The sequence below is a fragment of the Mercenaria mercenaria genome, chromosome 13, assembly GCF_021730395.1.
Source record: "Mercenaria mercenaria strain notata chromosome 13, MADL_Memer_1, whole genome shotgun sequence".
In the NCBI taxonomy this organism is placed as follows: Eukaryota; Metazoa; Mollusca; class Bivalvia; order Venerida; family Veneridae; genus Mercenaria; species Mercenaria mercenaria.
This window is the reverse complement of record NC_069373.1, coordinates 81,290,360-81,303,267: the sequence shown is the minus strand read 5'-3', so window position 1 is coordinate 81,303,267 and position 12,908 is coordinate 81,290,360. Positions and strand designations below refer to the sequence as shown.

The 12,908-nt window shown below is 35.7% G+C and overlaps 1 protein-coding gene across 1 annotated transcript in view; it reads left to right on the top strand.

The window, feature by feature from the left end:
• The window catches only part of LOC123529100 (E3 ubiquitin-protein ligase RNF123-like), a 98,342-nt gene that overhangs the window by 77,234 nt on the left and 8,200 nt on the right, over positions 1-12,908 (top strand). Inside the window, exons 25-33 of the mRNA XM_053522464.1 lie at positions 336-513; positions 2,764-2,838; positions 3,537-3,624; positions 5,860-5,947; positions 6,491-6,581; positions 7,390-7,529; positions 8,846-9,037; positions 10,230-10,305; positions 12,447-12,531. Coding sequence (XP_053378439.1) covers positions 336-513; positions 2,764-2,838; positions 3,537-3,624; positions 5,860-5,947; positions 6,491-6,581; positions 7,390-7,529; positions 8,846-9,037; positions 10,230-10,305; positions 12,447-12,531 — 1,013 coding nt within the window. The remainder of the gene's footprint in view (positions 1-335; positions 514-2,763; positions 2,839-3,536; positions 3,625-5,859; positions 5,948-6,490; positions 6,582-7,389; positions 7,530-8,845; positions 9,038-10,229; positions 10,306-12,446; positions 12,532-12,908) is intronic.

Genomic DNA, 12,908 nt, shown 5'->3' with positions numbered 1-12,908 from the left:
TTGCTAAAGGATAGTAGATCTACCCGGGTGCTGGCCAGTGCCCAATGCTCAGGTCTTCCTACATACTTATTGCTGGGAAGTCACTATATGACTTAGACTACTTCTGAGTGAAGCAAACTTAAATTATTTAGGTAACTGAAATATATACCTGATAGGGCCTTCCCTCGCCCTTAAGGAAGGAAGAAAGGCTTTTGGCTGCTCTTGTTTACACAAGTTTAAACATGAACAAACAAAACATCTCTCTGAATTTTTCTATTTCATTCAGAAAGATATACATTGCTTCTAAATAAGTGAAGTTGTGGCTATATAACATAAAAACCATTATTCCTTTTCAGCAAAAACAGCTTGATGTTGCCTGGTTACTGAAAGCTGCATTGAAGACAGTGAGTAAAGCATCAGAGTACAGGTTGCTGTTCCAGTACATGCCAGAGTTCTACCTAGACATTGTCATATATGCACACAATGCCTTGAAAAACTACTTCCATCCATACATGTTGTTTGAATCTTTGCCAGGTAAATTAGTTTTTTGTTTTACTTTTGCTTTTTGTATCCCTTCAAATGAACTTCAGGAGTGTTCCAGGTAAAGTATGCTACTACAGTATCACCTGGCAGGAATGAACACTGCTGGAAGGATAGATACAGTTGAGACTGCCTTAACAACCCCCTGAATTAAGTGACTCCCTGTCATATACGACCCAATTTTATGCTCCAGATGCAATTTACTATAAAAATAGTCTGAATTAAGCGACTCCCTGTCTTTTATAGTTTCTGTACAATGGTTGTTGCTTTCAATGGGGTAATTTACTAAGAATTTTATATAATGGAAGGGGCTCCTCATTGATGTAGGTTTGACCTCACTTGTGGCGTAGAATTTTTTATGTGAGGAAGCCATCCAGCTGGCATAAAGAAGGTTGATGGTTCCACACAAGTACCCAGTTGTGATGAAATAATGCCCGGAGGGGCCTCTAGGGTCTTCTTTCACCATCAAAAGTTGGAAAGTCGCCATTTGACATATAATTGTGTCAGTGTGATGTTAAACCAAACCAAAAAAAAAGTGAAGTGAGAAAGAAAGTAAACTACCTGCCATTGAAGAGGTGTGTTTGCTCTTTGAATTGCCGTTGCCAAAGGTCTTACCTTGAACGAAAAAAAGTGAATTTTTCCAATCTCTATAAAAGTATGAAGAAAGAGTTGTTCCTTGACTTCTGATAAGTTCTGGTATGTTGGTAATAGATAACAGTCAAATTCTGCTATAGAGGGTGTTCAGACCTACTCCACTATGGCAGACTTTTTGCCCCCACATACATTTGTGTATATCTTAAAAGATAATATTTATATACAACTGCTCTGATACTGTAGATTTAGTTTTATTTGTACCTGTTCTGTTTTTACTTAGAAGGAATAGTGCACCTGGCAAATTTAAAACAGATGTGAATGTTAAAGTTGCTTTCTACAGAACCATTAAATTTTGTTACAGAAAAAAATTGTTCTACTTGTATAATTATGGTCAAATAATTTTGTTTTCAATATTGAAGCTGTGAATAATGTAAAAATCAACATACTTTCAAAGATTTCAAAAGAGAAATACTTTGAAACCACTAACTGTTGTTCACAATACTTAAGCAGTTACAAAAATAGCACCGTTAACCTCAGCACATATACAGACATCTATTTCTGGATGTTAACTGTGTCAGTGTCAGGCAGTAAGAAACCGAGAGGGAAACAATTAACGATCATGTGGAAAAAAAATTAACACTTTGTAAACCAACACAAAAGTTAAGGTCACATTATCTTACCGAAATCTCAGAACTATTGTGGTCATCTTTGTTGATTGTTTACATATGTAGACTTGTTTGACATCTGGGAAAACCAACAAAAATACTGTATCTTCAATTTCACGATCTATAAATAAGTTTTGGTACTCCAAGATGGAATTTAGATAAGATTAAATTGCTTTTTGCATAGTCTGAAATCTTAAATAAAAGATGTAGATGCTTGCAATTCCATGGAAGGTAACTTTAATTAGCATAATGTGCAGAAAGACAGTCAAAAATAAGACGCACATTTTTTTGTCGAAATAAAGTAGAACGCAAATTAAACTGTCAACTGTTAAATTATAAAATAGAATAAAATAAAAGCAATCTAAGAAAAATTCGGTACTACTTATACAGTGATTCATTGACTGTCATGTTTTAGTGACTTAATATTCGGTTGAATATTGTTCATATCAATTTAGCTTGCTAAGTACATGTATGTCAGTGTTCACCATTATATGTATAAATTATTTGTATGAAATTATTTCTGGTGTATGTAATTATTTCAGTGTGATTATTTCCAGTGTATATAATTAATTCAGATTTATTTTTCTTCAGTGTAAATTTCAGATGTATATAATTATTTCAGTGTAATTATTTTTGGTGTATGTAATTATTTCATTATAATTATCTCAGATGTATATAATTATTTCATTATAATCATTTCAGATGTATATAATTATTTCAGTAAAATTATCTCAGATGTATATAATTATTTCATTATAATCATTTCAGATGTATATAATTATTTCAGTAAAATTATCTCAGATGTATATAATTATTTCATTATAATCATTTCAGATGTATATAATTATTTCAGTAAAATTATCTCAGATGTATATAATTATTTCATTATAATCATTTCAGATGTATATAATTATTTCATTATAATCATTTCAGATGTATATAATTATTTCATTATAATCATTTCAGATGTATATAATTATTTCAGATTATGATGAGTTGATGAGAGGTTTTGCTGTATTCCTTGTCAATCATTTTGCAGACTCTAGGATTGTTGTAACAGGTTTGTACTGATCTATTCCCTAACCATCCATCAGTATGGAATTATTGTTCATTAAATCATACAGAAGGTTATAGAGATAATTTAAGTTTTATCATGAATATGGTTTTTATTTTCATCGAATGATATGACCTTAAAATATTTCATGTGTGGCCTAGATACGAGGAAAAATATTAGATTAATTTTCTTACATACTGTATTTTACAAGTTATAGAACAATAAGAGCAAAGCAAAATGCTTTCTTTGTAGCACTCTTTCTTATAGAAGTAGCGCAGGAAATGAATGTCCATAAACAGATGTGATGTCATGACACTTCAATGACGCACAGCATCAAAATTCTGGTTTAGCTTTATTGTTTTTTGCATAACGTTTTGTTTTGTGTGTAATGTAACTTATTTTGAATTGAGGAATATATCATAAGGAACTGAGAGCTACTATAAGTATTTGATCTTTATTGCATTTCACAAAGTGTTAGTCATCAGTAACAGCACTAGAGTCATCTGGCATGGGGGGTGCCAGATGGCTTTTTCTGGCATGGGTAAAAATACCAAAAAAACAGTCTAGTGTGCAAGAAAATTGATTAACTTCACTATTGATACACATTTTTCTGTTCAGATTTGATGTAAATTTTACAAAAAAAAAGATGACTTAAAAGCAAAGCAAAAATTTTGTGTAAGAAACTAATACTTTTTGTATTACAGATACAAGGGATAACATTATACAGGCTCTAGCATGTTTCACATGCTATGAGAAGTCACTTAAAGTGCTTGAAAGCCTTCCAGTTGAAAAGTAAGCCATTCATATTTACTTTTGTAATTTTACTAAAATGTAAGTCTATTATTTTACCAAAAGGGCAGTAAGTTGCTGTTTTGGATTATAATTTTATTTCTGAAAAATAAGCATGAAAAAAGAAAGAATTAACTCAAAAGACAATAAATCATAAGATTATAATTTTTTCAAAAATAAACATATTTGCCAGCTTTTATGGCAGGATTACAGTCATGAAAAGAAACATGATCAAAGAAAATGCAACTCTCTGGACCGTATACATGACTTCAGAAAGGGATATTACTCATTATTCTCAATAAGAATTATTTTTAGCTCACCTGTCACAAAGTGACAAGGTGAGCTTTTGTGATCGCGCGGTGTCCGTCGTCCGTCCGTGCGTACGTGCGTCCGTGCGTCCGTAAACTTTTGCTTGTGACCACTCTAGAGGTCACATTTTTCATGGGATCTTTATGAAAGTTGGTCAGATTGTTCATCTTGATGATATCTAGGTCAAGTTCCAAACTGGGTCACATGCTGTCAAAAACTAGGTCAGTAGGTCTAAAAATAGAAAAACCTTGTGACCTCTCTAGAGGCCATATATTTCACAAGATCTTCATGAAAATTGGTCAGAATGTTTATCTTGATGATATCTAGGTAAAGTTCGAAACTGGGTCACGTGCCTTCAAAAACTAGGTCAGTAGGTCTAAAAATAGAAAAACCTTGTGACCTCTCTAGAGGCCATATATTTCACAAGATCTTCATGAAAATTGATCAGAACGTTCACCTTGATGATATCTAGGTCAAGTTCGAAACTGGGTCACGTGCCTTCAAAAACTAGGTCAGTAGGTCAAATAATAGAAAAACCTTGTGACCTCTCTAAAGGCCATATTTTTCATGGGATCTGTATGAAAGTTGGTCTGAGTGTTCATCTTGATGATATCTAGATCAGGTTCGAAAGTGGGTCACGTGCGGTCAAAAACTAGGTCAGTAGGTCTAAAAATAGAAAAACCTTGTGACCTCTCTAGAGGCCATATATTTCATGAGATCTTCATGAAAATTGGTCAGAATGTTCATCTTGATGATATCTAGGTCAAGTTCAAAAGTGGGTCACGTGCCGTCAAAAACTAGGTCAGTAGGTCAAATAATAGAAAAACCTTGTGACCTCTCTAGAGGCCATATTTTTCATGGGATCTGTATGAAAGTTAGTCTGAATGTTTATCTTGATGATATCTAGGTCGAGTTCGAAAGTGGGTCACGTACCTTCAAAAACTAGGTCAGTAGGTCAAATAATAGAAAAACCTTGTGACCTCTCTAAAGGCCATATTTTTCATGGGATCTGTATGAAAATTGGTCTGAATGTTCATCTTGATGATATCTAGGTCAAGTTCGAAACTGGGTCAACTGCGATCAAAAACTAGGTCAGTAGGTCTAAAAATAGAAAAACCTTGTGACCTCTCTAGAGGCCATACTTGTGAATGGATCTTCATGAAAATTGGTCAGAATGTTCACCTTGATATCTAGGTCATTTTTGAAACTGGGTCACGTGCCTTAAAAAACTAGGTCAGTAGGTCAAATAATAAAAAAACCTTGTGACCTCTCTAGAGGCCATACTTTTCATGGGATCTGTATGAAAGTTGGTCTGAATGTTCATCTTGATGATATCTAGGTCAGGTTTGAAACTGGGTCAACTGCGATCAAAAACTAGGTCAGTAGGTCTAAAATTATTAAAATCTTTTGACTTCTCTAGAGGCCATATTTTTCAATGGATCTTCATGAAAATTGATCTGAATGTTCACCTTGATGATATCTAGGTCAGTTTCGAAACTGGGTCACGTGCGGTCAAAAACTAGGCCAGTAGGTATAAAAATAGAAAAACCTTGTGACCTCTCTAGAGGCCATATTTTTCATGAGATCTTCATGAAAATTAGTGAGAATGTTCACCTTGATGATATCTAGGTAAAGTTCAAAACAGGGTCACGTACCTTCGAAAACTAGGTCATTAGGTCAAATAATAGAAAAACCGTGTGACCTCTCTAGAGACCATATTTTTCAATGGATCTTCATGAAAATTGGTCAGAATTTTTATCTTGATAATACCTAGGTCATGTTCAAAACTAGGTCACTATGTCAAATAATAGAAAAAACGACGTCATACTCAAAACTGGGTCATGTGGGAAGAGGTGAGCGATTCAGGACCATCATGGTCCTCTTGTTTTAACTTGGTATTTGAATGGTTATTGAATTTTGTATTTACAGGTGCAAGATGAAGCTAAAAGCCCTTATAGCTCCCTATGAGAACAGATCCTGGGCTCAAACCAACTGGATCCTAGTCAGAATATGGAAGGTAGATGACTTAGCAAATCTTTAATATTTCATATAAACTTTATATGACTTTCTAAGAATTCCAGCCCCACTTGGGTCATCATGTGAGGAGGCCATTGAGCTGGCTTGTGTAAGATTTGTTATGATTGATAACAGACTTGTAACCTGTACAGGGACAGGGCCTATATAGGACTACAGTAATTCATGTCACTTATTGGGACTAGGAAGATTAATGGTTCTGTCCAGGTGCCTGCCCATACCATCTGCTGTTCTTCTTCAATTGACCACTGAAAACAGGAAATAAAAAATTACTGCCTTTCTTGAGTTACATCCCGTCATGATATTACCAGTCAATTAAACGGGCACAAGGAATGCTCATAATGAATAACCAAAATGTCAAGAACTAGACTGAACAACATCCTTAGCCTTGTTGTCACTTTTAACAGTGATCTGAGTAAGTAAATGTGTATTTTATTTTTGCCTCTTTTTGCTAGTCATAAGCAATTTCATTTTGTTTCTATGTGTGCTGTTGTAAGAATTATTTATTCCATGAATATATTGACAGGGTTGTGGGTTTGGTTTTCGATATACTCACCTTCCACATCTAGTCCCTTCAAAAGTACAGCTCACAGAGTTTGGTTCTGCAAGTTTACAAAGTAAGTATTTTTCTAGGTACTTTGATTGGTCAAGGTCACTATAATTATGATAAACAAAGTGCTCAAGTTATCCTTAGTTTTGAGTGATCCAAATGTAGAAAATGTAAGGAAAATGGTGGGGACTACACAAACTACTTATGTCTGTCTGGCCCCAAGTAATTGCTAAGCTAAGTCTGTTATTTCAAATATTTGTTTTTGCCCATAATGCGTATTTAATATTGACTTTTTCATCTATATCAGAACTGTATATGAATATTTCATAGATCTAAACACAACAATTCTGAATTTTACAGAAATCGAAGAATAGAAATAAAATATATACTTAATCAAATACTTAAGTTTGTTATATTGTGCTTAAATACAAATATCATATTTGCATGACTGAAATAAGTACTGCAGACAAATACTACTAACCAGTTTAGTGTAGCATTAAAACATTGTTGTAGCAAAAATCAATGTTAAATAACTATAATTGAAGCTGTAGGATGATTTTAAGATAACAGACGTAACTAAGTAATTACTTAAGTTGTTCCGTGAAATTGGGGCAGATGCTCAAGCTATCATGCTGATAAGGGGATAGAATGCACTTAAGTGGTTCTGAGAAGTTTACATAGTGCATGCTTAGCAAGTTGGGGTGCAGGGTTAAAGCTGAGGTGTGTTGGCAGCATGCCCCAAACATTTTCTTTTAGAACTAAAATTATACGTATAACTTTTCATATCTGTTTCATTTCTTATGTTTTTGCTTAAAGACAGTCTAGTTTTTAACAGGAAATTGATAGGTAGGTTGTTCTGACATTACTATTTTCAGAGCCATGTCCTTCACCTAAGTTCCAGAGTATGCTAGCAGATATATTAACATCAGAGGCAGAAGTGGCAACAAGATTTCTCGATACTCTTCTCAACCAATTAAACTGGTCATTCTCAGAGTTCATTGGTATGATGCAAGAGGTTGGTTATTTTCATGAAGTTTTATATTTGATTACTCAGTGATATTAGAAATATGAAAACAAATTCTTGTAAACTTATTTTTCCATTTACTGTGTTCAGTATAATCTCTGTTGACGATGCCCCTGAAAAGAAAGTACCATGAATTTTCTTATTAATGTCCTCTCTCTTTAGCGCCATCACACAGATAGAAAATAAAATGGTTTAGTGTGCTTTTTATGCCCCCTTTCGAAGAAGGTGGGGTATATTGTTTTGCAGATGTCGGTCGGTCAGTCCGTAGACCAATTGGTTTCTGGATGATAACTCAAGAACGCTTGGGCCTAGGATCATGAAAGTTGACAGGGAGGTTGAACATGACCAGCAGATGACCCCTATATATTTTGAGGTCAAAGGTCAAGGTCACAGTGACTCGGAACAATTAAACAGTTTCCTGACTATAAACTTGAGAACGCTTTGGCCTAGGATCAACAAACTTAATACGGATGTTGATCTTGACCAGCAGATGACCCCTACTGATTTTGAGGTCAGTAGGTCAAAGGTCAAGGTCACAGTGACGCGGAACATTACAACTGTTTCTGGATGATGACTCAAGAAGGCTTAGGCCTAGGATCATGAAAGTTGATAGGGATGTTGGTCATGACCAGCAGATGACCACTATCGATTTTGAGATCACAGGTCAAGGTCACATTGACCCAGAACAGTAGATTTTTTTTGCCAAATAACTAGAGAATGCTTTGGTCTAAGATCACATTTGGTACGAAGGTCACTTATAACTGGTAAATGACCCGTATTATTGGTCAGTATGTCAAACTTCCAGTACACAGTGACCAAATAATTTCTGTTCCTTGTGCAATTAGTGAATGCATCAAGGGGGGGCATTTCGTGTTCTATGAACTCTGGTTAGAAAGGAAATTCCCTTGGGGCATAGACCAATTATCAGTAAATGAAGCCGTTTGTCTGCTTCAGAAGGCAAAAGAAAGACAATAGAGAGTTTGTGTAACAAACCTGCTTCAGGTCAACTGTTTGGTGTTTACCATATAACGCTTGCACGAAGTGTATGACTGTGATAAGCCAAAGTGGAAAAAAGTCTAAGGTTTGCTGTATACTAAAAGACTTGGATAGACTTACTTATTTTACAAAAGAGAAGAGTAATAAATTTCATTTGATTGAAGTTTCATTTTCTCAGATCACTAGAGAAACTAGTATGCCACCATAACAGATGATGTTTGATAGGCTGTAGGTTTCTCCAATGGATAAAATTCAATGGCACAGCGACACAAAAGTATTCCCCATGTGTATTAAGGCGAATCTATTTTTAGATACAGACAGTCATATCACGAACAGAAAGGAGGATTTTTATTGAGAGTCGACAGCTTAAGATCTGCGGAACATGTTTTGAGATTTCCGTCTGTCTGTTCAGGGTCGTGGAGATGGTGGTTGCCATAGCGCCCAGTCTCTTCACTGATTGGAAGAAACCATCTGCTGAATTGTTAATGCACAGGTTGATTCAGGTTTGTAAAAGGAAGTTAAAAATGGTATTTGTGTTGTACAATGAAGAAGATTTATTGCCGAGCCCGCTTGCGGTGAGCTCGACTTAGTCATCACTTTTGGCGGGTCGGTGTATGTGCATCCGTCCGATGTGGTCCAGACCATAACTTTGACATGCATGGACCAATCTTGTTTATATTTGGCATGAATGTTTACCACAATGAGAAGGAGTGTCGTGCGCAAACTCGATGTTCCTATCTCAAAGGTCAAGGTCACAGTGGGAGGTCAAAGGTCATAGAAGTTTGTCCGGAGCATTTCTTCTTCATGCATGGTGGAATTTTTATATAACTTGGCATGAATGTTCACCATTATGAGACGGAGTGTCAGGTGCAAGAACCAGGTCCCTAGGTCTAAGGTCAAGGTCACACTTGACAGCTGGCAGGCTAGACATTCTGCCCGTGGGCAGACTTGTTTTGGTATTTCCACCACAGCCGATTCAGGTCTCTGACTTTGAATCACTTGCCCTTCACTGCTGTGGGTGAGAAACCTCAACTTTAATGTAGAATTCTGTCCTGTGTGGAAGCTACCAGCTGCTTTACAGAAAGTCCTTGGTTCTACCCAAGTGCACTTGTTCCTGAGATAATGCCTTGAAGGGTACCTGGGATCTACCTCCAACATTTAAAGCTGGAAAGTTACCCTATGCTGGAAATTGGTGTGGTCTGGATTGCCTCTGCTTTCCCTTGCCAATGTTTATACCCTGGTTGTGACCTGAAATGTAGAGAAAAGTCGAATAGGTACATAACACTTATATATATAATAAATGCCTTATTTTGATTTTTTGTTATTGCCACTTCATCATTTGACTTGTCAGTTTAAATATTTCCTGTATGATTTTATGTAATAAAAGAGTATAGTATGTGATAAACACAAAGCAATGGATTGTATGCCTTCTGTAAGCTTGCTATTCAACTTCATTCTTAATTTTGCAAATTCGCAATTAAACATTGTTATTACCACAGTATAGGCCAATTTGATTTAATCAAGATTTTTTATATAATTACATCCTATGTTAAGAAAGGACTGCGAGTTGTAAACCCTTTTCAGATAGATTAGCTTATGTTTAGCCTTGAAAGATTTTGGGGGAGGAGTGGGGTAGGGGAGATGGGAATTGAAGATTTATTCAGTTTAAGCCAACTTCTGACTTCTTCTCTGCAGCTTGTTTGCCTAGTGTTGAACAGAATAACACAGAAGAATGGAATGTTTGACAGTGTAGTGTCCTTGTATATAACAGGTAACTGTACATTCAAATGCATTTTGTATTTCTGTTGTCGGTTTAGAAAGTCAAATACTTTGTAAAGTTTAGTATAGTGTTTTATGCCCCCCATGCAAGAAGAGAGTGTATATTGGTTTAGTCTTGTCTGTCTGTTATTCATCTGCCAGTCAGTGACAGTTAGGTTTCCAGTCAATGACTGACAAGAACTTGGACCTAGTGATCAAATTAATTGTCATTTTCAGTAGATGGCCCTATTTTTTATGCCCCCGGCATCTACTGATGCGGGAGGCATATAGTGATTGTCCTGTCCGTCCGTTCGTTCATCCGTCCGTACGATGTTAACCAAATGGGACCATTTCGTCTAGCATCACTTGATACTAATGCAGATGTAACCTGTGACCATTCCTCATCTTCAGACATCACCTGACCTCTGAGTTTGACCTTGATCTCATTTTGGACTTAGGTTGCTTTATATGGGCCATCTCTTGGTTAATCAAATGGGACCGTTTCGTCTAGCATCAATACCCCTTACTAGAATGACTTGATACTAACGCAGATGTAACCTGTGACCATTCCTCATCTTCAGACGTTACCTGACCTCAGTTTGACATTGACCTCATTTTGGACTTAGGTTGCTTTATATGGGCCATCTCTTGGTTAACCAAATGGGACCGTTTCGTCTAGCATCAATACCCCTTACAAGAATGAAATGATACTAATACAGATGTAACCTGTGACCATTCCTCATCTTCAAACATCACCTGACCTCAGTTTGACCTTGACCTCGTTTTGGACTTAGGTTGCTTTGTATCGACAAGGATGCCACCGGGGCATCAAGCGTTTATTGAACGCAGCTCCTTGTTTTTGGTTGTTATTAGGTCAAAGGTCAAGGTCACAATTGTCTTGAGACTGAAAATCATTTCCAGTCTGTAGCTTGAGAATGCTTAGGCATGAAGACATTGAACTTCTTACTGAGATTGCCTGTCATCAGTAGGTAAGTTAGATTGTTTTCATGGTCAGTAGGGCAATGGTATTGATCCCTGTAAAGTTTTGACTAAAAAGTCTTTCTAATAAATAACTTGAGAAGACTTGGGTCAATTGCCATTAAAGGTTATTTGTTGAGTGTCTGTGTTATGCAGAGGACCCCTTATGATTTTGAGGCTAGCAAGTCAAAAGTCTGCAGCAGCCTCGAGATTGAAAAACAGATGTCTTATCATTAGCTGGAGAAGGCATAGGCCATCAAATTTCATAAGATCTTAAGATCATTGTCTGTGGTAGGTTGGTGACCCCTATTAATTTTAGGGTTCAGTAGTTCAAAGGTCATGGAGACCATTAAACTTAAAACTGAATTCAGATCAATAAGTGGAGAAGGCATTCAGCTTACAGGATAATTGCCATTGTCAGAGTAGGTCAAAGGTCATGTTAACAGTTGACATGATTTCTGATTTATAACTGAAGAATGCTTGGGTATATGGCTGTTAAAAACTTTATAAAATGATTGCTTGTGGCAAATAGGTGACTTTGAGAAAATCAATACACCACTATGACCTATGGGTCAAGAGCCAAATACCCTGTCTATATATCACTAGATCTACTTTCTCTCTTTTAACAATATTAGCATTTCGAAACTAAGTTGCAACAAATAGCTCATTCTTATATTGCTAACAGGAATGTCAGAAAAAATCTGAATTCCTACAACCTTTGTATAAAGCATAAGGCATTTTATTATATACCTATATAAATTCTGTCAAAGTATGGCATGTATTTCACAAGTTAATAGGCAGAAAAAAAATCTGTATTGTACCTTTTGTATTTTATGTTGCCAGACTACTTTCATTTAATATGCATGAACAAACACAGTTCTATAAATAGTGCGCATAAAAACTTTAATTAGTTCTGTTTGAACATTGAAAAACATTGAAGATTTCGTTCAGTAACAAAACAACAAACAAATGCATAATTATAATAAAATGGTCATTATGGAGTTTGCAAGGTCAGATCACTCTCGGCGCCAGCATGCCTCGTCAGATCTGATCTGAAAAATCCATGCGAGCCAGAAACAGCATCCCAGATCAAGCTACTATTTTGATAACCCTATTGTATTTTATGTCAACATTTTAGTTGAATATGTATTTATACATGTGAAATGTTGATTTCAGGTTTGGAGAGTGTTACACACTATCCTATGCTATCTGTGATTGCTGGCATTCTAACTATGCTCATAGTCAATGCTGACCAGGAATGGTAAGCATTTTGTTTCTCAAAAATATAAGAGTCTCAAAGTCTGTTCATTTCCTTAAAATTGTGCATTTGTGTATTAAATTCCTGTACATGGTGATAAATGTCTGACAAAAAAATGGAGTGACTAGCTGTACATAATAGTGTTTTAATTTCACCGAAAAGTTTAGGATTTTTAAATTGTATTTAAGCATTAATAATTTTTCCAAAAATCGTAATTTGGTTGAAAGTGCAGTTTTGAATTTTGACTCCATGTGTTTACTGAAATATTTAAATCTTACTAGTATGTATACATGTATGAAATCTCATGTTCTCTTATAACAATTGAATGCGTCTTTCTTGGTTCAAGGTGAGCTACATGTATGGCAGATGGTCCGTTGTCC